The following is a 27,533-nucleotide window of genomic DNA, read 5'->3' on the forward strand; positions in this document are numbered from 1 at the left end:
CTGGTTTTGAAGGATAGAATTTGTTTCACTGTTGAAAAGACAAACAGTGGACATGTGGACAGTAAGCAAACTAGATGGACAAATGATGACACGAGAATGTGATGAGGTAAGTGATAATTACCTGACTAAACCAAGATGAACATTTGGCACGGGAGGGTTTTGACAGAGTAAATATCAGTGAAACAGTGTTAAACAACCTATGATAAGAAGCTTTTAAATTGAGTCTTTTATCGCCTTAAAGGTATACATTTATATTTAGAAATGACTTTTATTTGACATAACCTGAAGATAAAATAACTTCACTTTAAGTGCACAATCACATTTATGCATAACCCTAACCCTAACCCCCCCCCCCATGAGATTTTTATATGTTTACTTCAGGAGCCAAATCATATTTTCAACAAAGCCATGTTTTCAACATCAGTTGAGTTTTGACACACTTGGAAGGGAAGGATGAGGTGAGGGGCATTCAGCTGCAACATTCACTTCACCACTAAATGTTTACACACTATACCTTTAATCCATCTCCGATCCACACTGCAGCATGTTCATACTTGTAAAAATATGTATAGATTATATAACATGCTGTTTCCACAGGCCGTGTTGTGTTGTTTATCACTCACAGGAGGACAAAGTGTTGTGCTGATGTGGTCATTCATTATGAGCTTTTGTCCAGTTATACCTGATTACAGTGTTGAATGGGGAATCAAAAATACATCATGGCGTCTCTAAACGACCATTCCCAGACTGTGTTACAGTTACCTGGTGTTCGGACCTGCAGGCCCATAATTCCTGCATATTTCCCGGGGACTTAAACAGCAGTTGACTCAGCTCCCCCTCTATTTTTTGACCGGCCAGGACCAAAGTTAAAAGGACACATCCAGCTGTTTTTTTTACCTGCCGGGCATGTTTTGTCAAGAGTTAGCCTACAGTAACATGTACATGTGTCACCGTATTTTGCATATTTGTACCATTAAACAATCTGAGAAAAGTTAAGTTTTGCACAGAGATTATGGAGACTTGTTTCTGAATGTCTGAATTCTCCCTCCACTGATGGCTTCATCCTGGACTTTAATCCCCATGATAACTCTGGCCTAAGTGACTGGACTTGCCTGCACCCACCGGGGGCCCCTGCTGTTCCAGGGCTGCAGCTTGGGGCTTTACAAGGAGTCACATTTTGTTTGAAGTTTATTTTTTACTGCTGGTCCACGCTCAACACACTAATGAGCTCTTCCATGTCTCTACAAAAAAAAAAATGCATGAGGGGCAGAGTTAGGCCCACTCGCAAGTCAGTGGCCAATGGAAAGACTTGTGGATTAACAGCAGTATTTATGCACCGATATGTCACATACAGCACATTAGACCAGGACGGAGGAGACGCAGCACCAGGTGAGCAGTTTTTCTTTCTTTCTTTTATTTATTTTTTTATTGCAGTAGATATGTCTTGTTGAAAAGCAGAGCTTATCAATAGTTGTTTATATCAGATTGTCTGTAGTTTTCTCTTTATACTGTTGAAAAGATGAATAACAAATGCAACAGCTTAGGCATTAGGACTGATGAACAAATATGAGTCAGCAAACATAAATATTTAAAACTGCATGGTCCAGTTGTACCTTCACTCACCATTTTCTTCTGAAAGCATTTGGTTGTTTATATCATGTAACAGAGCTTGCACACTTGTATTTTCATGTTTTGTCTGTTTTTATGCTTTCATTGTGCACTGTAAATAATACCAGGCAAAACAAAAAACAAAATGATTTGCTTCGTATTGCAATTTCAGAACTCAAGGATGATTTTCCACAAGTCCCCATTGAGGACATTATGCTGCCTGCTGTTCCTACCAGGTCAGTTCAAGTAATGAAATAATGTACTTTCTCATTTGTTTTTTATTAAGGACGTATAGGTAAATTACAATTAACTGCATTCATAGAATACCTGCTTAAATCTGCAGGATGAAGTGTCATGTAACATGTGTGAGTGTCTAATATATTATTTGCTTCCATTCATGCAGGTTTGATAAAGGCAACATCTCTTGTTAAAGTAAAGAATATTGCAGGTATTTCATGTTTCATGTTGTTGTAGAAACACATTTACACTCCAACAGACTTTACATTTTTTTTAAATATATATTTAAGTTATCATGGAAAATCTGACTGGTATCTTAAGAATGTGTATTTCTAGCCTCTCTCTTTCTATAAACTGACATGTTACATGCCAAAAAGTACACATTTCTACACCTTGTAAATAGATATGGCTAATTAAAAAATGAAAAATGAATAAAATAAAAAATAAATTAATTAATAAAAATGAATCATTCTCATTCCCTATCATTTCTGCTTTTGTGTTTTGTTCACAGGGAATTCAGTTAGCATTGACTCATCTCAAGCACATGATTTCCTGACTAATTCTCGCCCTAAGAGGAATATCGACCCAAAGTGGTACAGAGCCAATCCTGATTTTCAGTCCTACTACCGCTTTTACAACAGCATTGGGCACACTGAGGGTGTAAGTTGAGAATGAGTGGAAATATATTAAAACCAAATGCAGAATTTGGCTGTAATATTGTCCGTGTCCTCTCTGATATTTTTCTGCTCCTCCACTCCATCAGATCTATGAGATTGATAAGCTCAGGATGCTGTATCAGCAGATGCGCTTCTTGGAGGTGACCTATGGCCCAGACGCCTCCAGTTATCAAAGTGTCATGGGTGTACAGACTACCACAGCAGCACCAACTACAACCACCCAGCCTCCTCCACCTCCCACCACCCCCGCTCCTACACCAGACCCTCTGGCCAATGCTCAGAAGATCTATCTGTGTAACCCCAAAGACCCACTGTGCAAACCTCACATTGTCTACCTGCCAACAGGGGCTTTTCCAGTGCTGTGCGACCCACGACACAACCCGGCTTGCAGGCCAAAGACAGAGGAGGAGATTAAGGCTGCAGCTCCTCCCCAACCACCCCCACCACCTCCAGCTCCAAAGAAGTCTGCCCCACCTCCACCTCCTGTTATCACTGTAAAAGCTATGGAGTATGACTGCGACCCATACTGGGATCCTGACTGCCTCATTGACCACCCTCCTTCCTCCCAGGAAACAGCTGCATCAGAGGAACCTGCTGAGGAGAAAGAGGTGAAAGAAGAAGAAGAAGTAGCAAAAGCTGAGGAAAGTGGCCCTGCAGCACCAGACACAGAGAAACCACTCTACCCTTACTATGACCCTTATGATTTCAAACGTGATCTTTATGATCCCTTTCGATATGCCAATCCAGCTCCTGAAGAGTAAACACAAAGAAACTTTTAGAAAGTGAGATTACAAAACTATACAACAAGACCAATTTAAGACAGGGGTGTGAAGAAAATCCACAAAAAATATAAATTAATTAAATCAAATGAGGCAGATCATCATTCATGGTGGGTTTGTTTTCCAAATCTCACCATGCCTTTACTGTATGTTTGTATGAGTGCTCTTTCTGTAATAAACAATAAATGTTTGTGTCTATTAAAAATACTAAAGTGATAAATTGTGTGATTTTATATTTTCCTTGACACTCTTTGACTTGAAAACAAAAAAAGGCAAAATATTCTTTCCTTGCTGCCAGTTTTTAAATTTACTTTATGGCTGCAGGGAGATGATATTTTGAAATTTAATTTTTTTACAAATAGGCTTCATGATCAATAAAATATGGTGCAATTACCATTGTTGTTATTATATATGTTGCTACAATGACACAACCTAATACTACTACTAAAACTTTTATTTTTGTGATTAACTGTTTTTATTTATGCAATTAAAATTTTATATTTTGTTTGTATAGCTACTATTGCCTTTTAATTTAAACTTTTGCATTTATTTCACTATTTGTGTCCTGCAGAGCTCTTCGTAACTTTATTTTAAAAGGTGTTATTATTACATGAAGTTTACCAGGAGTGTGTCATGTCTGCCGCTCGGGGGCAGTATTACCCTGTTTCATTCATGGCTCTCGGAACTACCGCCGAGGAAGAAGACTGCAGACTCTTGTTTCTTCCAGCATCATCATCACCACCATCACTCCTCCCCACACACACACACACACAGTAAGACACTCCAATTTGGACTCTGTTGTTTTCTGTCCACTTCCGTCCAACGTCTGTCACCAGGTATTGTTTCTCTACCTTCCCAGTCGCGTGTGCGTGTTTTTTAAACCCTTAAATATGTAGAGAGTGGGACAAAAAACAGACAAACGTGGGCGTTGCTTTGCGATGTTTCCGTTATAATCGCTTATTGTGACAGCGGCGGGCCCCGGCTGCCATGGAGATTAGCATGCTAACGCCGCTAGCCAGCCTTAGCTGTCTCTTAGCTGTCAGTGTAGGCGCTAATTACATTACAAACACACACTATATCACATAAAATACGCATAACATAAGACTGACAACAATTTCTAACAAAGAAAGTCAGGTGTAATAGACACAATGGCGAATATATGTGATTTTTTATTCACTTCCTACAGTGGGTGGAGTGGTGTGTGGCATTTCGGGTGTTGCCCGAGTGTCATATGGACACAGTCAATATACAGATTTTATCAGATTAAACAGTATGACCAGTTTGTGTTCACGTGTTAAAATGACTCATTTATAAGACTGCTAATTCTGACAGCTAATGTGTATCGATACAGGACAGCAAACAGATAGACAGATTTTAATCAAATATAACTGACACGTCCATCTTATATTGGATATTTGAACTAATACAAAATCCCATTGACACAGTATTAACTGTGACATTGTGGAGAAAAGAGATAGAGAGAATATTGTTATGAACAGCTGAGGCTGTTCACATGTTAGCAATGTGACAGGCCCAGGGCTGGTTTCAATTCAAGATTAAATTCAAAGATGTGTCACATGCATTGTAGAAGTACAGCAGCACTGAAGTGAAATTGTATAAATATGAGACTAGCTAAGAAAGATTTAGCAAGAAAAAAGAAGTATATATGTACAAATACACAGTATTCTCATGATAGACTCATTGTAACGTTAATTTTTTATAACAAAAACATTAGTTCATCTGTTTACTCAGTACCTGTAAGCCTTTAGAACATTTTGAACAAATACAGAATGTCCACATCTGAACACATGTTCTAAAAGGGCACAGATTACCAATTAAAGGTAGACTACAGACAAAAATTGTGTGTGTTTGTGTTAAGAATTCTTCTATTTTAAATACTAATTTTTAACACAATAATGTAACAAATCACAATTCTTTTGGTTTGGATAAATGTAACAGGAAAGTGTCATATAAGATATTGTACTCACGTACATTTCTTTAGCCAGGGTTAGGGTAAACACAGTTAGGGTTAGGGTAACACAGCAAAAAAAATAAATTAACAAACTTAAACTTAAAATGAAACTTCCATAAATTAAAAGTGCCTTTTGTTTAATGTCAAAAAATAATATATATCATTTCCCAGAGTCCAAGGCAGCTATTTTAAATATCAAGAAGTAAAATGTTGAAGACGAAGAAAAAGAGGTTTCAGTTTCGGTTTTTAAGAAGACTTTCTCCTGCAGGATGTCCGACAAAAGTGAGCTGAAGGCCGAGCTGGAGAGGAAGAAACAACGGATTGCACAGATTCGCGAAGAGAAGAAGCGAAAAGAAGAGGAGAAGAAAAAGAAGGATGTACGTGGGGGAAACAATAATTTCAACAGATGAAATTTCATGCCACAGTAAAAAAAAAACTGCTGTGATGTCTTTTCTTTGTAGCTTAAAACTTTTTAGTTATTATACATTATGATGTATTTTCCTTCTGAGGTGAGGTTGTGTTATGTTCTTTGTTCTGTAGGGAGATTCAAAGCGTGGAGCTGAGTCAGGCGGTGGAGGATCTGGTGGCCATGAAGACTCTGACCTGGAGAGGAAGAGGAGGGAGGCGGAGGCCCTGCTGCAGAGTGTTGGCATCACCCCTGACATACAGCATGGTGAATACACACAGCCAGCATGCTTCTATTTTGATCCCTTGTCCTTACTTATCTCCTCTCATTTTCTGGTTTTGAGCTTGATGGATTTGCAGTATCAATTATAAATTACATTTAACTTTGGAACTATGTCTGGCTTGATTTCATCCACTGTGTTTCTCCCCATCCTTTCACACAATATCTGAACATTTCACTTAACTGTTTTTGTGCATGACACCTAAAACCTGCCTGCCATTTATTTTCGTTCTCTCTTCTCTCCCCTTTGTCTGTCCGTTTGTGTTTTGCCCTCCTTACTGCATGCAACCTCATTCACTCACTCACTGACTCCTTCCATACCTCACTTCTTTCTCTCACTCACCCACCCATTCATTGACTCACACACTTAACAACACACAAACACGCACTCGCAGCTCATCCCCTAAGGGTAGTAACAGAAGATACGTGTGTGTTTCACTACCTAGTCCCTGCCCCCATGTCTCCCTCCAACAAATCAGTGGGCAGTGATGCAGGAAGCCAAGATTCTGGGGATGGAAACGCAGGACCAAGGTGTGTGAAGAAAAAGAGAGATGAGAAAGTGTGCATGCCAAGTGTGTTTGTGTGTGTGTGTATTGATACTGTAATTATTCCTGATTAATTCTGATGTGTCTCCCCTTTGCTTTTTCACTCCCATTTTCTTCTTCTCTCCCTGTCCTCATTCCTTTCTTTTCAACCTTCAACATTTTTATGGCTCACCTTCTGCTTGTCTTTCATCCTCTTGTCTCTCTTTTTCTTCGTACCGTCTCTCTCTTACTAATATCATCTGGTGGTTTGGCTGTGTAAGGACATTGCATTGGGATCCTGACCCTTCTACTCTGCAACTCCACTCCGACTCTGAGCTGATGGGGTACTGCTCCTTGTCTCTCCTCTAGCTTCTCTTCCAGCCTTAATCTGTTTTTCTGCTTTCATCTTAGATTTTGTCCAAATGTGTTAATAATATCCGTGTGCATCATTATTTATGTTACTTCATGGAAATGTTAAATTCAGCTCCACTGCTCATGTCATGTGCACTTATTTCCTCTTTGGTGTGTGTGTATGTGTGTTTAGACGTGCATCTGTAAGGCTGGGCATGTCCAAAGTGACCCAGGTGGACTTTGTCCCCAAAGAAATGGTGTCTTACTGCAAAGAAACACAGACACCCACCGAGGCACTAACACATGCTGATCAAAAAGCAGGTAAACAGAGACACAAACTGACTTTACTTCACTTCCAAACCTTTTTTTATTTTAAAAACAAAATCATATGTCTGTTTGTGTGCCAGATGAGGAAGAGGATGAGGAGATAACTGCTCCCCAACCAGTGGAGGACACCCAGGAGAAAGATGAACATGGTGAACAGCAGGAAGAGGGTAAGAACATAAGTTTGTAACTTAATAAATGGCAAAAATATATATGAGTATTGGAATCAAGTTCTTTTGCAAAAAAAAAAAGCAGCACAAGAAAAATTAGCAAGGCATAATCTTCCACAATTTTTCCAATTTGAATATTGACGATTCTTTGTATAGACACTCCCAAGGAGCTGACAGAAGAAGAGAAGCTGCAGGTCTTGCACTCGGAGGAGTTCTTATCTTTTTTCGAGCGAGGCAGCAGAATTGTGGAGAGAGCTCTTGCTGAGCAGGTGGACGTCTGCTTCGACTACAGCGGCAGAGATCTGGAGGACAAGGAGGGGTGAGGCACAATAGGAAAACTGTGTGTAAATGCTGTGCTAGAGGAGTTGATCTTCAGTGTCTATATTAATCACTCTCTGTCCCTTTCAGTGACTTGCAGGCTGGTGCAAAGTTGGTTCTGAACAGACAGTTTGCAGATGAGCACTGGACTAAGAACAGAGTGGTGACCTGTCTTGACTGGTCTCCTCAGGTACGATGTGTTTGTTATTAATCCCCTCAGTGAAAGTCTGTCTCTGTCGAATCGGTTTATGGTGATTTATTGGTAGTTCATTATATTCTTGTATGTTTCATTGCTTCTCAGTTCCCAGAACTGTTAGTGGCCTCATACAACAACAACGATGAAGCTCCCTATGAGCCTGACGGCGTGGCACTGGTCTGGAACATGAAGTACAAGAAGGCCACACCTGAGTACATCTTCCACTGCCAAGTAAGGGAAAATGTACCTGCAGTGGCCTTGCAACCCACTCATTTTGAGACATTTACTTTAGGCTCCTAGCAGTGAAGCTGCATAAAGCATTCACAAGCTGTTGTGGCAGTCAGGTAACCTAAAAAGAATAAAATGTTTGGTTTTTCTATTATTGCTACTGGCAACAGAACATAAATACTGCAGCTTCACACCAACATTTCTTTTTTTTCTACAGTCAGAGGTGATGTCTGCTGGATTTGCAAAGTTTCACCCCAACCTGGTGGTGGGTGGGACGTACTCTGGACAGATTGTCTTGTGGGACAACAGGAGCAACAAACGCACCCCTGTTCAGAGAACACCGCTGTCTGCAGCTGCACATACAGTAATGCATTGGCACTCTCACACATTTGTGTCTACACACACACACACACACACACTGCTAAAGCCACATCCATGCTACTATGTTTTCATTTAAAACCAGCATTTGCAGATGAAAATAATCTGCACTCCGTTTCAGAATTATCTGGATCCATATGAACACGACATTCAAGCACACTGCTGGACATGCATATGCTGGTGTAAACAGGAAGATAATTCTCTGCATAGTTTCAGAGAGTATTACTAACAAGAATTAATGACGGCAAAAAGTAGGAACAAGGGATTTTTTTAATTAGACCAACGATGAGATGAAACTGAAAATAAGTGTTAACAAGCATTTATTAACTTCTCTGTTTTTGGGGTTCTAAAAAGTCAGGGTAGTGTGGACAACAGTGGTATACATTTACATGAAAATGAAGTAGTGTGGATGTATCCTTAAGTGAAGATCCTCTTATGTCAGTGAGATCTCTGTGTTTTCTCTGTGACGACTTTTCTTTGGTAAGTTTATGTTGTCTGACTGAATGTTCTCTGTTATTTTCAGCACCCAGTCTACTGTGTGAATGTGGTAGGAACCCAGAATGCCAACAACCTGATCAGCATTTCCACTGATGGCAAAATGTGCTCCTGGAGCCTTGACATGCTCTCGCAGCCACAGGTATAATGAACTGGAACAGAGATGCTGTTGTAAATGTCAGTTGGTTTGGTCAGGTGCTCTTCTGACACTGTGTGTGTGTTTATTCTCTGCAGGACAGTCTGGAGCTCGTGTTCAAACAGAGCAAGGCCGTGGCTGTCACCTCCATGGCTTTCCCTCTGGGAGATGTGAACAACTTTGTAGTGGGAAGTGAAGACGGCTCTGTCTATACTGCCTGTCGCCATGGGAGGTGAGTTCTCTCTGTCCCCATGAGCAACAAGTGTCTCCATAGTACTTATGTGGCCACATTGTAACTTGACAAACAAAACTTGTTAATATTTGGACAGAATATAAGCGTAAATGGTTCCAGTATCAAACCACCTGTTTAACGACATCCAGTGTTTCCCCAATCACGGTCTTAGATGTTGCCCTGCTCCAACACACCTGATTCAAATTAACAGGTAATTATCAGGCTTTTGCAGAGCTCGATTAATGAGCTGATCATTTGAATCAGGTGTGTTGGACTATTACATATTTTACTGACACTGTCCCTTTTTTTTTTTTTTCTAAATAGTGTACTCTGCAGCTATCAGATTTGTGTTGAGGTTACAGGCAGGATGAGAAAGAAACACTGCAAAAAAAAAGGCCTTTTGGGGGAAAGACAGTGGTGGTGATGGCAGATGTGTTGTTGTTGTTACAGTAAGGCTGGTATCACTGAAGTGTTTGAAGGGCACCATGGTCCAGTGACTGGGCTGAGCTGTCACAGCGCTGGTGGACCTGTCGACTTCTCTCATCTCTTCATCTCCTCCTCTTTTGATTGGACCGTCAAACTGTGGAGCACTAAAGTGAGACTCACAAACACACACATGCTTGTATATCATCAGGTGCACAGTTAGCCACTATCATTAAAATCACACGCACTGTAAGGATGCATATTGTTCCATATATATATCCTTGTTTGTTCAATTACAGACATTGTTACAGACAATTTTCTTCCATATATTGTAAAAGGTTAAAACTCTTTTAATTGAATTACTCTATTAATCTGTTTATAAAAGGAGACATCAGATATGAGCTTAAGGACTCCATGGAACATTCTGGACAGCAAGCTAAAGATGTGTAGTAACATTTAGTTTGAAGAGAATGTTAATGAAAAATTATGTTATTGATACATGTACATTTCTTGAGGAGTGATATTTGCTGAAAATGGAGATATGAGATTGTCAGAGCTGTAAAAATATCATGATTATTAATGGGATTATGTGGCATTTGTTGGTCTTTCTTTTGTTAAACTGAGGTTACGTCTCATTTGTCCATCTGTTTTTTCCTTCACAGAGTACTCGTCCACTGTACTCATTCGAGGACAGTTGTGACTACGTCTATGATGCAATGTGGTCTCCGACACACCCTGCTCTTTTTGCTTGTGTGGACCTATCAGGACGACTGGACCTGTGGAACCTCAACAACGATACTGAAGTATGCAACACATGGGCACAAGTGCATGCAGAGTTCAGAGTGTCTGGGAACTAAGTAGACACTCAATCACAACTCTCTCATTCGCTCTGCTGTCTTTCTTCTTTGTTGGTCTATACGTTGACATTTTATGAGCGTGGAGAATCCACGTATCAGCAACTCCATAGCTCACTCATAAACTTTGATCGTCTAATTTGTACAATTTGTAATTACTGGAATAATGACCCTAAAAGTAAATACAAGTCAAGTCACACCATTTTGAGCTAAAATTCCTACATTTGTTTTATCGGCGTTTTTGAAAACGGTTTGGTCTAACGTGTTCTCTAGGTTCCCACTGCCAGTGTGTGTGTGGAAGGGTCTCCAGCGCTGAACCGCGTGAGATGGGCTCACACTGGGAAAGAGATCGCTACTGGGGACTCAGACGGACAGGTGCAGGTCTACGATGTAGGCGAGGTGAGATGTCATTCCCTTTTTTTCTTTTTTTTTATATTTTGATGACAAAAACCTACAAAACCCCAATCAAATCAGTTTTACCAACTTTGTGTTTGACATACTGTTGTTATTCTGCAGCAAATCTGCGTTCCCAAGGCCGATGAATGGACGCGGTTCGTCAGGACACTGGCCGAGATCAACGAGAACCGAGATGAAGCTGAGGAACTCGCCAATGTGTAATGTCACAAACCAACCCTGCAAACAACCACTGACATGTTACTACCATATACACTTACAGCGCACTACATGGACACTGCCTGAGGAGCTTTTCTCTTTTCTCTCTGGACCCCGACTTTTCCTCTCACTACAACATGAACTGGTCTTGACGAGATGAGCAGAGCTAGAATGGATAGAAAAAGAGATCTAGATGTGTTTTTAAATGTCATTGAGGGTATATTTGTAGAAACGGTGAATGTGATATGTAGCAGTAGTTGTACAAAAGTGAAGTGGTTGAAAGTTTAACTGAAAGGAAAACACTTACTACTCTAGCTTTGACATCTCATCCTCAGGGCTCTGAAAACCGCTCTTCTCCTGAGGTCTCAACATACTCAGCCCTTTTTAAAATATGCAATCCTTTGTACTTGCACCTTTTTTAATTACCATTGTAGTGTTTTTACGTGTTTAAATATTTTCTGGACACATTTGTGCACAGTTGCAGAGCGTTTCAGGTGAGTGGAAGAAACAGCTGACATAGTTTCATTTCCCCTTTAAACACTGCAGCTCGTAAAAGTCAAACAGAACATCTATCTAAACACACTGTGGCTTGTGCAGAAATGTGTCACACTTACATTTTAACAATTACAATATTTAATATTTATTGGCTGGTGGCACTTAAATATTGTGTATTTAAAAATGCTGCTTTGTACTAAGAGCTTGATTAGGGACATTCCTCAAATTACCGCAAGCTTTTTACCAGGCAAATTCAAACTACACTTGCCTTGAATTATTGACACTACTACAGTTAAGTTTGTTTTCCGATTAACATGCTGTACCCGTCTTAAGTAGTATAAGTTTTGACATGTCCTCTGTAAGAGGATTCAAAAATAAATAAAATGAAGTTATTTAAATTACCTTGTAAAGCCGATGCTTGAAAACAAATTTTCTCTCCATCCAGTTTTTTTTGTTTCTTCATGATGCATCAGTCCAACCTCAGTAGGCTTGTAAAAGGCTGCTTCACTTAGGCTGGTTCAGTTTAAAATGAGCTCCAAATGCACTGTAGCAATGTTTGGTATAACACAACATAAATGTCAGTATTCTGCAGAGAATAACTGTACTGCATTTTAACCTGTTGCCGATGGTTGCACTTTTCCATTGGAATAAAATTCGAGACGTTGGTAAAATCAAATCCATATGGATGATTTATTTCAATAAAATACAATGATTACTTTGAGATACATTAAATTTATTAATACCTAATGCTCTGCCTGTGATCTTTGTTTCATCAAGAAAACACTAAATTTAAATGTTTTGTACATCAGTAAGAGTGATTCTCAGAAACAAGGACCAAAAAGCCCCACATTGCCATAACGTTACAGTTACTGTAGAAGGATGTTGACTCAATGTTACCCATATCTTTGTCCAATAACATTTCCTTCACTGCAGTTACACAATATGTACAGTACATAACCTGTCTGAGGACTAAACCCAGAGTGATGCTCCAACACCTTGCTAAGCTAATATTTTTTTTTATGCCTGCAGTCCAACATGAACTGTGTAGAAGACAGAAAACAAAATGTAATTGATATCAGATACTCATGAGAGAGAAAGTGTCGGCCATTTTTTCTTAAACAAATATTTGAAAGAAGACAAAAAGGATGATGTCAGGAGTGAACAGCCACTCGAGATACAACAGTCAACGCTCTGGTCCCGTCGCTCTCCAATGGCTGGCTGTGGACCCATGGAGCACACCTTCAGCCTGCATGGAGGACCAGGCTGGTGTTGTTTGTTAGTGGCCCCTGTTTGTGGGTGGAGAGAGTATGTTAATGGTGTTTGCTCTGTTTGTGTATCCAAGTTTCTGGCTCTTGGTAAAGGACAAGAGAGATGGCAAAGTGATGCGGAGCTGCCAGACCTTTATGGAGCCTGCACTGGTTTGCCAGTGGCTGGCTCTGCATGATGTATGGAAACCACGCCGGAGGATTTGAATTTGGGGAGGTGGAGGCCAAACTTGTTCTCCACCCCGGCAAAGGTGGCTGCAGCCAGGCGGTAGCCTCCGACATGGTCTGCGTGGATGGGTGGAAGCTCTGGGATGCGGGACTTGGGTGTGGGCTCAGATCCTGCAGGACGGCTGAAAAGATGAGGGTAGAGGAAATTAACGTTTTAAGCACTTATAGATGTTGTTGCACCTTCATGTTTTTGAAGATCGTCTATAATCTACTTCATCGACTTCCTGGATATACTAGGTGCAACACACCTAATTGCGTATGCGTCAGCTGGAATGTAATACATCTTATTATAAAACAAATACGCTACGTGGTAAGCCTTAAATAAGGCCAGCTCAACTTACTGTCCTCCAAAGTCGACATAAAACCACCTCTGCAATAGCTCATAAGTCACCAGAGTCACACCAAACTGAGGAGATGACCGGCACATACGGGCTGGAGAAAAAGAAGAGCATGCAGTTCAGTGAGGATAACATTAAACAACGATCGGAAACTGACAATGTGTTGATGTGCACAGACACTCACCTCCAGCTCCCTTCCACAAAGCCTTGAATCCTTCCTCTTTCATTATCTTCCTGAAACAATCGATGACTCCAGTGTAACTGGTCTGTCCTGCCCTGGCTGCTACTTGCAGACGGGTCTTGATGACATCAGCGGGAGTTACAAGAGAAGCAGCAGGGATACCTGGGAAATGGAGTTGGAAGATAGTTAGAATAGATGCTTCTTCTTGCAACCCTTTTTAAAATTGGTACATGTGTTAACGGGAGGTGTGATTGATTGGACTGTGTTTTAAATGAGCAATGACTGATGCTTTCGGCTGTGGCAGGGTCACAATTCTACAGATACCTGCAATCGCTCCAGCTGAGAGAAGCTGCAGAGGTCCTAGGTGGCCCTGGTCATCTGTAAACAGGGTCTTGGTGTGGGCATACACAGGGAAATAGATGGCCGAGAATGGGATGTCTCTCATGAAACACGCTTTAGCACCCTGGACAAACAAACGGAAAATGGGTGGATGTTAACAGTCGCGCAACAAGGACGACTGTGCATGAACGACAGGTACAGTAAGAAAAGATACAGCACCTTGTAGAGGCCGAAAAAGCCCAGATCACGGACCACATTGAGTGCGCTGACTCGAGGTCCAGTTGTGATCTCACCTGCCACCTGCAGGCGAATCTTCACAATCTCTAGAGGGTTAGTAAAGATCACCTGAGAACCTCCAGCCTGAAAAAAGAGACAAAGAGCTTGTTCATGAAAATGCATACATACATTTTTGCATTTCTTCTTTACGTCTCTTCTTGGCTGTACATTGTTTTCATTTTTATTTGCAAACAAATGATAAAAAAATGCTGAGAACGTGGGAGAATAAGAAATAAAAAAATCCTTATCAATGATTTACTTATATTTCCTTGGACTTAGGTTGGCAGCACTGGGCTCATGTGTGTAAGGGTGAATGAACAATGTTATCATTGGAGATTGAGAAAACTGTTCTGTATTTACCTTAGAGAGTATATATTCTTAATTATTCATTCACAAACAAAAAAAAATGTTGAGGACCTTGTACTTACACAGCCACCAGCCATAATCTCAGCAAGTAAAGGAATGGAGTTGTCTTTGCCTGTGAATTTGTCTCTTACAAAGTCATTTACCTGTGGCACACGGACAAAGAGCAGGCATCAGAAATAAAATCAATCAGTGTCATCTTGCATCTTGTCATGCTGTGTCATCACAACAAATACAACGTAAGTGTGTTTGCAGAGTGAAAAAGGATTGGAGAGCAATTCTAACTGTGCAAAGCCGTACTCACTGTGAGCTTGATAGCCTTCTCAGGTGCCACACCTATAAGCTGAGGAACCAGACCTGTAAAGCAGTGTGCTGGTTAAGGTGACTGTACCAAACAGGTGCAACGGCATAATGACATGATGATAAATACATCTGTTATGGCCTAAGTGAGAGCTCTGCCTTCCAAACACGGCCTAACCTCTGTAGAAACCAAAGAATCCCTCGTAGCGAAGAACCTTTTTAGCACAGTCAAAGCTGTTCTTGTACATCAGCTCCCCGACAAAGGATCCCGTGGACCTCTGGTTCTGCATACGAGTCTTCACCAAGTCAATGGGGTACACCGCTGTCGCTCCCGTGGCTTTGCAAACACACACAAAGTCAGTCAAAATACAGTTCTGGAAGTGCACACATTAGATGCTGGTGTTCTCAGTCCATAGACAGAAGTCTGTCTCAGGTCACAGGAAAACTCACCTCCAGCGATGGAGCCCAAAAAGAACCTATAGCCCGACTCAGCAATTTGGAGCCACACAGACCTGGAGCCGTCCCCATGGGCCTAATAACAATAACAATACTATCAGACAAAATCCTGCATTTATGGTGTGAATGAAAATGTCTCACTTTTTTTTAGGACATTTTAGAGACAAACACAAACAACCTACCTGTTTTTGACTTTCAACCAGGTGGTGTGGTAGAGATCCTTCCTCTAATGGAGCTATCCTCTCAATGTCAGTGAGGTTGAGGCGCCTAAAACAATTATTGATTTCTCACTTATTAACATCACTGTCATGTTTCTATACACTGGGTAGATCACATGATGATGTTTTGCTGAAATAACAGATTAGGAGCCAGTCAGGATCCATAACAAATGTAAAGCCAGGGCGCAGAGGATGACGATCCAAATGAGACACTGCCTCAGATTTACACACCAACTGACGAGAACTATGGACAATCATTGATTCAGGGCGTTGTGTCTTGGGCCTTAAACCGAGTAGTAGAGTTCATGTCTTACCCAGAGGGAGAGTGCAGGCCTGAAAGCTGGTACAGGATGTCAATTTCCATGGGAGTGATTTGACCAAACTTGTTGGCAGCATGAACAAACTCCTCTGCCAAGAGAAGACAAATGTAGCTTTAACAACAACAACAACAACAACAACAACAACATGGACATTTCTCACACCCATGTGAACATATCAGCTGAAAAGTCAAGAGACAACAATAAGTGAACGCGTCAATCTGCACCTTTGGTCACGAGGGTGTCATTCCGTGTGCCCGCCAGCGTGCTGTAGATCTTACGGATCAGCTCCATGTTGTTCAGGAGGGAGTTAAACGCATTAAAGTAAGAGAAACTGACCATGTGAGATGTGCTGCCACCTGCAGCCTGGGGGAGAAAGGCAGTGCATTAGAGGTACATCATGATATTTAATTTCTATACACATTTAATAAGTTTTGTGCATGTTAAATGATAAATAAGTAAATCAGAAATAACCTCATCATAATTTAACAAAAACTCACCGAAACAAGGTTTTCCTCCACAAAGGGTGTGAGCATATGGTGTCTGATGGTGGCCATGATGTCACTGAAGTCCATGGCAGAGATGACGCCATTCTTCTCCTTGTCCTTCTGGGCAAATGCCTGGCGTGCATGCTCCAACTGTAGCTCCTAAATAATAATATGACAAGGTTGAAAGGGAGTCTAAACCGAGTGCTGAGTGTGTGAGTGTGTGTGTGTGTGTGTGTGTGTGTGTGTGTGTGTGTGTGTGTGTGTGTGTGTGTGTGTCCAATCAATGCATACCTGCAGGAACTGAGTAAACTCAAGGTAGCTGAGGAATTTCTTGCAGTCATGCCCAAAGTGCAGACGAATGAACTCACAGTCCCAGCTGAAGGGAATATGGTGGTGCACGGTGGTCTGGCTGAAAATGTCGCGCACATTTTCTGCAGCATAAATTCACAGTTAAGACAAGCCTAGTCAATTTACTTGAGGAAAGTACACACAGAGTGATTATGCAAATCTATCCATGTGTCGTGACTGAGGCTGAGGACTACTTTGATTCACAATGTCACATGTGTAAATAGTTATTTCAGATTTTAAAATGAAAAGAAAAGGCACGTACCAAAAGATATATTTCCAGTTCCATTCTTGTCAAACAGCTGGAAGGCAACAATGAAGAGTGCGTCCGGTGCGCACAGCACCGATTCAAACGCAAGAAACTCCTGGAAAGAGATCAGCCTGCCGACGTGTGGAAACAAAGATATACATTATGAACACATCGCGAAACTTGAAATTAAGGAAGGGTCATTCAGTAGTGCATAACTACTTCACCATGCAACTTATACTTTAATGTGTTTTTGTGTTGTCTTGAAGACCTTCCTGGAGGAACTGATCATACATTGGTCAATAAAGTGAATCAGTAATGATAAGCTGTCTGCAAGTGTGTATGAGTGAATTTGCAGACGCACCCATCCTTTGTGGTGTCAGCCACAGCAGCGATGAGCTGTACAGTTTTGGGGTTGTGGTGGATCTGTGTGTGTAGTCCTAGATACTTTTGGACAAAGTCTCCTGGGGTCATGAACCTCTCTCCATCCTTGTCCACAACGCTGGCATGCTGAAAGAGGACACAGAGGAAAACATTAACAGTAGACTTCAACCTTTACAGATGCCAAATATCAACAGAAGTAGAAGTTAATCCCTCTCAACAGCATGGCTTTACATTAGCTGCTCACAGCTTTGTTAACCCTCACAGTGCTCAGTAGCTCAGTGTTCACAGGCATGGAACATGACAAGTGCATGGCTTTTTGAGTGAGGTCAGCAGTACTACGCTGTATACAGTGGGCTCTTTGTTATTAGTCAAAGACCTGGTGTCACGAGCTGTGGATATAATGCAAACGTTTAAGTTCACCTTTTTTTCTGTTGGCTTTGTGCAAAACTATGCTACAGAAGCAAATAATTAATACACTATTAGCAATATATTTTGATTATACAAGATACGCCTTACCCAGCTGTATCAGATATGCAAATGGTCATATTTTTTAAGGGTGTCATCATTTGAAAAACCAAGGTTTAAGCCTGCTTGAAGGTGCAGTATTTATCCTTCAACACCTACCAGTTCATATACTAATATGCAACAGACTCAACTTATTTGTCAGGTTTGTCTGTTTATTGTCATTGTTGTCTCTCCTTTTTCTGATAATAATAATAATTATTATTATTATTATTATCATTACTACTACTGCTTAAGTGCCCAAATGTAGTGGCAAAAAGAGATTATTTTGAGGTTGGTGACCTATCAAGGTCATTACTCTTGCAGTTGTGGCATTACGCCAATGTCATAAGCTAACTGACCTGTGTTTGTCAGCAGACTGACCACAGCAGGTCCACATGACCAACACCAGGCTGGTCACAGACTTATCACGCAGAAGACACTGGAGAAAGGTGAAGGTTAACTAAGTTCATTCATGCAGCCATCACTCATGACATCTCCTGGTCATGCTGCAGTCATAACTGTGATTCAAATATCGACTACACAGGACAGTGTGATAAAGTGGTCACTAACGCTTTAAGTATAAAAGCAAACAGACCCTTGATTGAGGTCCACGCAAGACAGTGAAAAAAAAATCATTGGCATGAAAAGCAGATGTTAAACACATTTCTAAGCACAAAAAACCACTGCATTCAAACCAGCTGCAGAGTTTTAAGTTTCAACTTCTGTAAAAGAAAACACAATTTGGATAACCATAAAAAATCACTGACTCACCCATTTAGATACACACTGCACACATATCACAAAGTAATAATGAGAATAATGATGTAAAAATTACCATTCCCTCTGATATTGCGAATCATATCGCAACCGCAATGCCTGGCAATTAGATATTTATTCAAATTTGCTCAGCCCTACTTTTTCTATATTAGTTTGTTCTTTAATACAACAACAGCAGCAGCAGTATGTGCTGTCCGGATCTTTAACTGTGTGTCTAATGCTTTAATTTAAACCCCATGACACCACTTCACAAGCCCTTTCACCAGGCAAAAGGTCTCGAGACAAGCTGATCTCCTCCTAGGAGAGCATACTATACAGATACTACTAATAATAGTGATTTTGACAGGATGAAATAAGTGCAGATCTTACCCTCTGGAAGATTGTTTTCAGCTCACTTGGGTCCCCACGTTTAGTAGATTGCACCTAAAATATACACAATAAAATACTATTATCAGTCAAAGCAAAGGCATAGTATTTCCAAATAAAAAGGCTGAAGCGCGTTTCAACATGAAGCAAAACAGAAAGTGAAGAGGGTTCGTGTCTCCTTGACATGACCACTGTTGTGAAGGAGAAACACAACCCAGGAAAAGTACTCACACACACACCTCCAAAACAACCAGATACGTGCTAGTAAACAATGAAGTGAGGTTAGCAGTTTGCTCAAATAAATACCAGCCAACGAACTAAGACTATACAAGCTTAAATTAACGTTTCCACTGAGTAGTTTGCTAGCCAACACACACTACTCATACGAGGAGACAAACCGTGACAAGGACGCGTTAGCTTTAACCAACTGAAGGATGCGCGACGGCGAGAGAAAGTGGCTTAACGTAGCGGTTCAGCTAGCGTTATCGCTGTGTTATTATCCCACGGCAACACAGCTGTTCTGTTTAGCATTACACCGCTAACTGTGAGGTTGTGGATGCCTCAAGGCCAGCAACGACCGTGGGACTGCGGCTAGCTCAGGGATGCTACAGCCTCAGAGGACGCTGCTGCTCCCGAGACAGAGCTGCGGAATATCGCCTCGGTCATCCACGCATTAAAAAACGGACATGCAGCATGCAGACATGTTAAAGTAGATGTTTTGGTATCGCAGAGATGCGAAGAGGGAGTCACCTTGACCGCCATGCTGGCTTGACGTCACACAGAGTGAGCGAGCCGGGCGTAGAGCACGCCCTCTTCCTTCTCCTTCCTCCCTTGTCGTGGACTTTCACGTCTAATGGTGAGACGAGAACGTGAGCGCGCAGCCTCTTTCTGGCTCACTCCCAAAGCCCCCTTAAACCCCTTACTGAGCCCTTGCGGACTTTGATGATGTCACCTTCTACGCGTCTACCTGCAAGGGCTGAAAGAAGGATTTACTTTGGTTGGCTTAAAGTTAATGAGTCTATGAATGGGAACATATCAAGAAAACTCATGAAATGATAAACCTGTTAGTCTACTAATGCAGTGATTGCACCATAGGCTGTATATAAACCCATTACACACATGTATGAGGTACTGCTATGAAGCCATAAAAAATAGGGGGAAATGTGCATGAACAAGTAGGCATGGGATGACAGGAATCTGTCCCAGGAATCTGTCACAATTATTGTAAACACGTTTATTGCTATTCACAATATGATTGTACTAATCATAAAACTGCGCTTTGATGGTCCAGTGTGTGGCATGAAGGGCTGGGTCATACTTCATCTGTGTAAAGCTCCTTGACATTGCTACATGTGTGTACATGCCCGCTCTAATTATGTTCATACTAAACACGAGTCTGCCTCAGTCTAACATTCCATGCCTCTAACTTATATTATATTCCAATTTTCACCAGGAGTTCGCCCCCTTTTGAATGTCATTGAATTCTTTGAGTGCTTGGTTGTACATGTGTGGATCACCCACATAACCTCAGGCAACTTTCTATGGGTACCATCTACTTTATTGTCTCTTTTGATCTAAACAAGAGAGCGCCATTAACTGAACTAAGAAGTGTTGAGCTACAGGGACTGGTGTCATGCACATTTACTGTTCAAGGAAAGTCTTCAGCCACCATGTTTTTTGTTGTTGTTTTTTTTTTACAGTAGCCCAAGCCCACAATATATCCTAAAAGTGCATTTCAAGCAGAATGTCACCACAGAAATTAAGAGGAACGGCACCTTTATTGGTATGCGAAGGCCACTGTAGTTCCCCGATGCACTTGGGTGGTGGAGGAATGAGTAAATCTGAACAGATCATTTTTTTTCCAAAAGCAGAGTTACCAGATTATACATGTGACCTTGAACAGGTGGAAGCAGCAACAAGATCAACAACACTTTTGAGCCATGATGTAAAATCTTTGGAATTTGGTGTGACATAGAGAGAAAGTGCCACAAGGTTTGGTTTTCTGTCAGAAAAGATTGTCTGACAACAAGATAAAACAGCAAGTGTACTCTTAGACAGTGCAAACTTAAGTTGTCATAGATTTTTATTAGGTGAGCTTTTTGTTAAGTGGCTAAAATCTTCAGTTGTTCCCACTTGCAGACATGTTTATACTGAGACTGTGGCTGCCTGCATGTCTCCTGCTGCCTCTCAGTTTAGAGAGTATGCAGAGTGAAGCTGTTACACAGTCCTGACTTAAAAGGAATTAAACCGAACTATTGTTAATGTGATGGGCTCAGAACCCATGGTTTTGCTGCGGTTACCTGTCAAAATGGCTGCTGTCCATTGCAGTCATGACAGTGCATATTTACTGCATGTAGTATTTTCATAATCCTGTGTTTCATGTGGTTTCTTTCCCACTTCTATGTCATTCACAGTTCCTCCTCTAATTTATCATCATTCCAAGGACAACTGTGAGGCAAATGCTCGCTACTACACTCACAAAAGTGACAATGGTGATGACATACACCAGCAGGTCCTCACTCAGTTTAGAAGGTATATCATCCACATGTGGCAGAGCGGGCAGAGTGGCAATGCGTTGGTCAGTTTCATTGGGTGCAGAGGTGACAGTGAGCAGGAAAGTAACTTGGTAGAAGATGCTTCCATTTTGGGCCTTCAGAGAGCAGCGGTATGTTCCTTGCTCATTCACTTGCAACTGATTTAAGACCACATGTGAGTCATCTGTCACCACCAAGGCTCTGAAGTCGCTCTCATTCAGCGTTTTATTTTGTGGCTCTCCTGGGGCCCGGAAGAAGTGGTACTTTGGTTTTCCCAAAAGAAGAGGATGCCATGGAAGAAAACAGTCCAACACCGCCTGGTCTCCCTCCTCAGCCTGTATTGAGATCTCACCACAGTCCCACTGGCCAGAGGGAGACACACAGGTGTAGATCTTGTGGCGGCAAGTGACACAATCTAGTACTCTTCTTTTCAGAATCCCACACTGGTTGGGGCACAGTCGATGACTGATGAAGGAATCCAAGTGTTTTTCTAAGATCCTCCGGCCCATCTCCATGATCTGAATGGCTTTAGATGACAGAGAACCCCTGGTGTTGGGTATGAAAAAGCGATTAAATTCATTCTCATACTCTGTTCTGGCTCTGTACAGGGTAGTGAGATCAATTACTCCCCTTCGATTGCTGCTGCTCTCTCTGTATCTCACATAAGCTTGGTCATAAATGTTTCTTATAGCAATCTGTTCTTGCATCGTGAGGGCAGACAGGCTTAAGTCTTCATGTAAGCGCCTGACCTTGTGGTCACACTGCAGACAGGCTTTGGCGGCAGGTAAACAGCAGAGAAGGGACAACCATAGCAGCAGCAGCAGCAGCACTCTGCACCCTGAACCTCCAGCACACCAGGATGAGTCACTCAGGAGCTGTGCAGTGTTAGTTTTATTTTTTATCATCCTCTGTAGTCGATTCATCAATTGATATTTGCTGTGTGCTTGCTCTTCTGTGTGTCTTGTTCTTCTGCAACTATTTCCAGTAGGCTGCACACTGAGACGTATAACGCTCCACAGTATAGTTTGGCTGCAAGTGCATACATATATCATAGCCAATAACATCATAGCCATCAAAGCTCACACCATCTTGATATGTTATCATTTTTAATATCATTATTATCATTATTATCATTATTATTATTATTATTATTATTATTATCATTAGAAGAACTCTGATAAAGAATTTTGAAATGTGATTACGGACTTCAAACTGTGATGAATAACTAAGCAATAAGCAGTGGAAATTATTAGAATAGTGACTTGTCATTATAGCCAGTAGTCACAATAGTGACTGTATATATACACTATATATTCACACAATGGAATAATTATTATTAATCATTATAATGATTAATAATAATTATGTAGCTCTTTCTTGTGTGATAAGAATGCTCCTTAAAATTCATTTACTAGAAATAAATTAAAGGTCTTAAGCCAGTCGTCCATTCAAGGCTAAAATAGATCTACACCCAGCAAGACATTAATGAGATGGACGTCATACATTTTATTTTTTGGCCAGCCTTTTGTTTTACATTCCAGTTCGGTAGGTGGCGGTAATGCACCTATAAGCTGGTTGCCAACCGCCACTCAAAATCACAAAGAAGAACCACAAATGGCGGCGCACTGTTCGGCTGGGCTTTCAACAAGCTCAGGTAGGTCCTAGTCTAAAATCTGACACTAATTCTTTTAAAACAGACACAATAGCAATGAACATACAGCGGAGCACCTTCTCAAACAGACTAAGTCAGCTTAACTGTCATTGAGGACGGTTATTTTGGTTCTAATCCTGGTGGAAACGCAAAAAAACAACAAAATACGTACCTGTACTGTACTGTACCGAACCGAACCGAACCGTACCGTTCCGCTCGTTACTGAATATCCTTCCTGCCTGCTGCAATAAAACGTATCACATCTGAGAGCAGTCCGTTATACAAATACAAATCCCTGCACCTTCTGCAATTTAGATTTGAAAAATGGTAAATTGTTCTCCATAAAGTTGTCTCCCTCTCACTGTGCTGCTCTCCTTTTCTCCAGGACTTGGTGGTTTCCTGCACAGAGTTTGTGTTGGTCTTTCCACTGCTCCACTGTGTCACCAACATCGCTGCTTCTTCTGGAGGAAGTGGAAAAGTTCCCACAATGTAGTTCGCCCAGCTGCTGTTAGACCTGCGTTTGCAGTGCCTAAGGTAAATGACTGAACCTTCCAATGGTGGAACAAGAACATGTTAATGATATAGAACCATGTTTAAAATGATGCTCAACCAGGGCTTTTATAGTTAGTTAAAAATCTGTTTTCCTTCAGAGATGTCAGGCTGTCAATATGTCTCCACTTCTAGCTTCATTAGAGATGCAGAGGGTGCAATTGATATACATAGGAATAGTGTGACTGTTCATACTTTCTGTCCCCTCCTCCCTGACTGTAGCACATTGTGCGACCAGACTATGTAGGCACTGGGGTGGTTCCAGAGTGGCCAGACTACATCGAGATCAAAAACCAAGAGCAAGTCAACGGCCTAGCCAGAGCCTGTCAGCTTGCCCGACGTGTGCTGCTACACGCTGCACGCAGTCTGAACGTAAGCACGCAACCACGACAGTCTTGCATAGTTTGTGTTTCTATGTCATGAAAAACAACTAGAACACAACAATAATAACTGTGTGACTTCCAGGTTGGTATGACGACAGATGAAATAGACTTCATTGTGCACCAGGAGACAATCAAACACAACGCCTACCCATCCCCTCTCAGATACGGGGGGTTCCCCAAGTCGGTCTGTACATCTGTGAACAATGTGGTCTGTCATGGCATACCTGACAGGTAAAAAGCCAAACGCATTCACTCACAACTTATTGTACAATTCAGCTGCAGCCATTTGTGATTTGCTAATTGCAAGTTGTGATTTTGATTTGAAAACAACCAATTGTTCAGCCCTAAAGTGGTTTGTCACATTGTTAATGGCTGATTTTTGGATGGATAAGACATTAAGTGTGTATAATTTTGGAGTCAAGTTATTCTCTGTTTATTTGTTGATGCACAGTATTGACTGTATCATAACACAGTAGTGGTAAATTATCTGTATACAGTACACCACATATATTTATCCATGTGTGTGTCCTGCAGTCGACAACTTCAAGATGGAGATATCCTCAACATTGATGTGACTGTAAGTTGACATTTCAAACGAAACACCAACAAAAACAAAAAACCTTGGACACAGAGTCAATCAGAGCAACAACTTTTTGCCTATTTCTCCCAGGTTTATCTGGACGGTTACCATGGTGACACCTCAGAAACCTTCTTGATTGGCCAGGTGGATGAAGCTGGGCAGCGATTAGTGGAGACTGCAAGGCGCTGCAGAGATGAGGCCATCGCTGCCTGCAAGCCGGGTGCACAGCTTTGTGTTATAGGAAACACAATTAGGTACACACGCACACACACAGAAAATATCTTTGAACCAAATAATCAGACATATTTTTCTCTTTTTGACCACTTGTATGTTCTGTTGTGCTGGTAGTGAAGTAGCCCATTCCAGTGGTTTCCAAGTGTGTCCATATTTCATTGGACATGGAATAGGCTCCGTCTTTCACTGCCATCCTGAGATCTGGCACCACGGTAAGTTCAGCGTCAAACATAAATACACTCTTGCCCTTGCTGGGAAATACTATGTCTTGAACTCAACAAATTAGACCCATTGTCACAGAACAGGAGACATGGAAGGCTAACACATAATAAGGAAAAGGAAAACATCATCATTATAAACCAGTAGTGTAAAAATAAACAATTCCCTAATCATCTGTTTATTTTCAGCCAATAACAATGACATGACCATGGATGAAGGGATGGCTTTCACAATAGGCAAGTTATAGTCGCTAATTTTTATATGCGGATAAGCAAGCTGTCGTGTGTGAGCATGGATTTGATGTTGTCTGTTATACCGCAGAGCCCATACTGATGGAGGGCTCTGTAGAGTTCAGGATCCTGAAGGACAAGTGGACTGCTGTGTCTGTGGATGAGAAAAGGTAAGCATGGCTGTATACTTGTAGCATTTATTCATTGTTTTGTCTCAAAAATCATTATGATTTGTGGATTTAAACACCTAGATGTTATTTTCTGCCTAGTTTAAACTTTGGAGACTAAATAGTCAGGATTGTTGATTCCAGGCAAAGAACAAATTCCTTGAATATCTAAAATTGGCATTGGTTGTGTTGAAAATAAAGCTTTTTCTAAATTGACATTCATACAGGTCCGCTCAGTTTGAACACACGGTGGTCATCACTTCTGACGGGGTGGAAATTCTCACCAAACTGCCAGAGGAAAGCGACGTGACCTGAAGGAGACTTGAACCTTACGTCAGCTGTCAGGAATCTGTTGGTCAGAACTAACTTTCATGAAAATGGCACACTGCTGCAAGAGCATGAAAGTGATGCATATGTACATATTTAAAACATCACTTTTAATGCTTTTTCTATCGCGATTTAAGTTAAATTATATATATAAAAATATACCGAGTGTGAAATCCTTTAGAATCTTATCAATCTATGGAAATTCATTGTCATTAAATCCTTCAATAACCTGTAGCATCTGTGTCGTAGCTGCTGCCGTTAGTGTGTGTTGCAGTTGTGTGCTGCCAGTAGATGGCAGCACACAACTGCAAATCTTTGAGTCTGTCACTTGATGTCAGTCAACACTGTTTGGTGACATGTAATCAGGAGAATGAATCAAAGTTTGAAATCTACTCGAGGGGCAGTGTGACCTCTTACTGATCTCGTGGTTCACTTTACATTTGAGCAAATAACAAGGCCTGCAGAATATAGAGACCAACAGTGCTGTTCAGGGTCATAAATTCCAGGCATAACATCATAGACTTTTCCTGCTCTGCTCTACTGCCTGTATCTTTAGTCAACAGGTGCATTTAATCAAGGCAATTTATGAGGGTACAAGGAATCGGCAAAGCACACAAGTCTCTCAAAAATATTTCTCATTGGGATTTAGGTGCAAATCACAGGTTTGTGAAATTCAAGGAAAATTCAAGTACGGCACCGTTTGGAATGGTAAAGGCTTGCGTTTACCGTTGCGGGGTTTGGGCTGTGTGCGATGGCTGCGTTTTGGGGATGTCGTACCTGTGCGATGATGACGAACGACGACATCGAATGCGACACAACAAACAAAAACAACGGGCAACTTTTTTCTGTGGGTGTTTGACTTCGGGGGATGGAGCCGATTTAGCTCCGCCTCTGGTACCCCAAGGGAAGGGGGCCAAAGAATGGAACGGTTGGGGCTGGTTATTTTGGTACTATTCCTAATGGAAAAACACAAATAAATATAGATCTATCTATTTTTCAGTTCATGCTGAATGGAGAAGTTATGCACTGCAGCATGTTGGTGATTACAAAACCTAATTTTACAAACATTACATTCTCAAACCATCTGGGTAGAGTAGTGTGAGGATAATGTAAGGCTGATGTTTTTATACTGGTACAATGACGGTAACTAAGTGAAGATGCTTCAGAGAAAGAACATAGGAGGAGAAATTGGATTCCAGCCCTACTGGAGGGCTTGTTTTCATTTCCTGCCTGTGTGTGTGTGTGCTTCTGTGCTTCTCTGCTCATGTCACTGCTAGTTTATGGGTGAGGCAGGAAGGGTTTGACAAATAAAGGTGGGTCAGCTGATCTGGAGTCTGATCATGACCTGCCAGGAAATGATTCACCTATGATAATTTCACTGGGCACAGAACATTTAGTACTCAATTACCATATGTTCAGTTTTTATTGAACACCACAGACTAAAAGCGTCTGAAACAATGATGGAAAGACTTTAAACTGAAATACACTTAACTCATTTTTAGCTATGGAATCATTGCAGTTTTTGGTTTTAGGGCAGGGCGTGGTGTGCATGTACATATGTGTGTGTGTGTGT

The 27,533-nt window shown here is 41.3% G+C and overlaps 5 protein-coding genes across 9 annotated transcripts; 3 read left to right on the forward strand and 2 right to left on the reverse strand.

Moving 5' to 3' along the window:
- Nucleotides 1-1,301: 1,301 nt before the first annotated feature.
- Nucleotides 1,302-3,505, forward strand: and3 (actinodin3). The gene is made up of 5 exons (XM_058641844.1): nt 1,302-1,389; nt 1,781-1,844; nt 2,012-2,056; nt 2,357-2,505; nt 2,609-3,505. The coding sequence occupies exons 2-5, from the start codon at nt 1,790-1,792 to the stop codon at nt 3,281-3,283; spliced, it is 924 nt and encodes a 307-aa protein (XP_058497827.1). The 5' UTR covers nt 1,302-1,389; nt 1,781-1,789; the 3' UTR covers nt 3,284-3,505.
- Nucleotides 3,506-4,033: 528 nt separating this feature from the next.
- On the forward strand, nt 4,034-12,095 carry LOC131460401 (dynein, cytoplasmic 1, intermediate chain 2a-like). 4 transcript variants are annotated; one of them, XM_058630878.1, is made up of 17 exons: nt 4,034-4,137; nt 5,542-5,650; nt 5,814-5,946; nt 6,354-6,489; nt 6,764-6,826; nt 7,027-7,154; nt 7,241-7,327; nt 7,484-7,646; nt 7,736-7,835; nt 7,947-8,072; nt 8,287-8,433; nt 8,971-9,084; nt 9,177-9,310; nt 9,761-9,905; nt 10,396-10,536; nt 10,861-10,986; nt 11,104-12,095. In XM_058630878.1, the coding sequence occupies exons 2-17, from the start codon at nt 5,543-5,545 to the stop codon at nt 11,203-11,205; spliced, it is 1,953 nt and encodes a 650-aa protein (XP_058486861.1). In that variant the 5' UTR covers nt 4,034-4,137; nt 5,542; the 3' UTR covers nt 11,206-12,095. The 4 variants fall into 4 exon arrangements, with proteins under 4 accessions (XP_058486861.1, XP_058486871.1, XP_058486881.1 ...); XM_058630888.1 differs by having other exon boundaries at nt 6,405-6,489; XM_058630898.1 differs by lacking the exon at nt 6,764-6,826.
- Nucleotides 12,096-12,360: 265 nt separating this feature from the next.
- On the reverse strand, nt 12,361-19,966 carry LOC131460394 (electrogenic aspartate/glutamate antiporter SLC25A12, mitochondrial-like). 2 transcript variants are annotated; one of them, XM_058630853.1, is made up of 19 exons: nt 19,837-19,966; nt 19,090-19,143; nt 17,420-17,565; nt 17,074-17,189; nt 16,755-16,894; nt 16,476-16,622; nt 16,203-16,341; nt 15,973-16,066; nt 15,623-15,707; nt 15,435-15,516; nt 15,163-15,321; nt 14,989-15,041; nt 14,750-14,830; nt 14,265-14,405; nt 14,031-14,169; nt 13,710-13,868; nt 13,529-13,619; nt 13,094-13,309; nt 12,361-12,980 (listed from the first exon to the last, which is right to left on the reverse strand). In XM_058630853.1, exons 1-18 carry the CDS (start codon nt 19,846-19,848, stop codon nt 13,096-13,098), a joined length of 2,052 nt encoding a protein of 683 aa, XP_058486836.1. In that variant the 5' UTR covers nt 19,849-19,966; the 3' UTR covers nt 12,361-12,980; nt 13,094-13,095. The 2 variants fall into 2 exon arrangements, with proteins under 2 accessions (XP_058486836.1, XP_058486845.1); XM_058630862.1 differs by lacking the exon at nt 19,837-19,966 and adding an exon at nt 19,485-19,799.
- Nucleotides 19,967-20,941: 975 nt separating this feature from the next.
- Nucleotides 20,942-22,644, reverse strand: LOC131468072 (izumo sperm-egg fusion protein 1). Its single transcript, XM_058641936.1, has one exon. It carries the CDS (start codon nt 22,541-22,543, stop codon nt 21,509-21,511), a length of 1,035 nt encoding a protein of 344 aa, XP_058497919.1. The 5' UTR covers nt 22,544-22,644; the 3' UTR covers nt 20,942-21,508.
- A 560-nt stretch (nt 22,645-23,204) lies between these two features.
- On the forward strand, nt 23,205-26,194 carry metap1d (methionyl aminopeptidase type 1D (mitochondrial)). Its single transcript, XM_058645876.1, has 10 exons — nt 23,205-23,274; nt 23,657-23,805; nt 24,043-24,192; nt 24,286-24,434; nt 24,738-24,780; nt 24,874-25,037; nt 25,132-25,229; nt 25,425-25,472; nt 25,558-25,636; nt 25,861-26,194. Exons 1-10 carry the CDS (start codon nt 23,235-23,237, stop codon nt 25,946-25,948), a joined length of 1,008 nt encoding a protein of 335 aa, XP_058501859.1. The 5' UTR covers nt 23,205-23,234; the 3' UTR covers nt 25,949-26,194.
- Nucleotides 26,195-27,533: the final 1,339 nt, after the last annotated feature.

The sequence above is a fragment of the Solea solea genome, chromosome 1 (genome assembly GCF_958295425.1).
Source record: "Solea solea chromosome 1, fSolSol10.1, whole genome shotgun sequence".
In the NCBI taxonomy this organism is placed as follows: Eukaryota; Metazoa; Chordata; class Actinopteri; order Pleuronectiformes; family Soleidae; genus Solea; species Solea solea.

Coding starts and splice junctions, on each gene's coding strand:
- and3 (XM_058641844.1), top strand. CDS start 1,790: ATGATTTTCCACAAGTCCCCATTGAGGACATTATGCTGCCTGCTGTTC. Junction 1,845..2,011: donor CTGCCTGCTGTTCCTACCAG/GTCAGTTCAAGT, acceptor CCATTCATGCAG/GTTTGATAAAGGCAACATCT. Junction 2,057..2,356: donor TAAAGTAAAGAATATTGCAG/GTATTTCATGTT, acceptor TTTTGTTCACAG/GGAATTCAGTTAGCATTGAC.
- LOC131460401 (XM_058630878.1), top strand. CDS start 5,543: ATGTCCGACAAAAGTGAGCTGAAGGCCGAGCTGGAGAGGAAGAAACAA. Junction 7,328..7,483: donor TGGTGAACAGCAGGAAGAGG/GTAAGAACATAA, acceptor TTCTTTGTATAG/ACACTCCCAAGGAGCTGACA. Junction 9,085..9,176: donor ACATGCTCTCGCAGCCACAG/GTATAATGAACT, acceptor TATTCTCTGCAG/GACAGTCTGGAGCTCGTGTT.
- LOC131460394 (XM_058630853.1), bottom strand. Junction 15,322..15,434: donor TTTGGGCTCCATCGCTGGAG/GTGAGTTTTCCT, acceptor GTGTTTGCAAAG/CCACGGGAGCGACAGCGGTG. Junction 13,869..14,030: donor CTCAGCTGGAGCGATTGCAG/GTATCTGTAGAA, acceptor TCCATTTCCCAG/GTATCCCTGCTGCTTCTCTT.
- LOC131468072 (XM_058641936.1), bottom strand. CDS start 22,543: ATGAATCGACTACAGAGGATGATAAAAAATAAAACTAACACTGCACAG.
- metap1d (XM_058645876.1), top strand. CDS start 23,235: ATGGCGGCGCACTGTTCGGCTGGGCTTTCAACAAGCTCAG. Junction 24,435..24,737: donor TGTCATGGCATACCTGACAG/GTAAAAAGCCAA, acceptor TGTGTCCTGCAG/TCGACAACTTCAAGATGGAG. Junction 24,781..24,873: donor TCCTCAACATTGATGTGACT/GTAAGTTGACAT, acceptor TATTTCTCCCAG/GTTTATCTGGACGGTTACCA.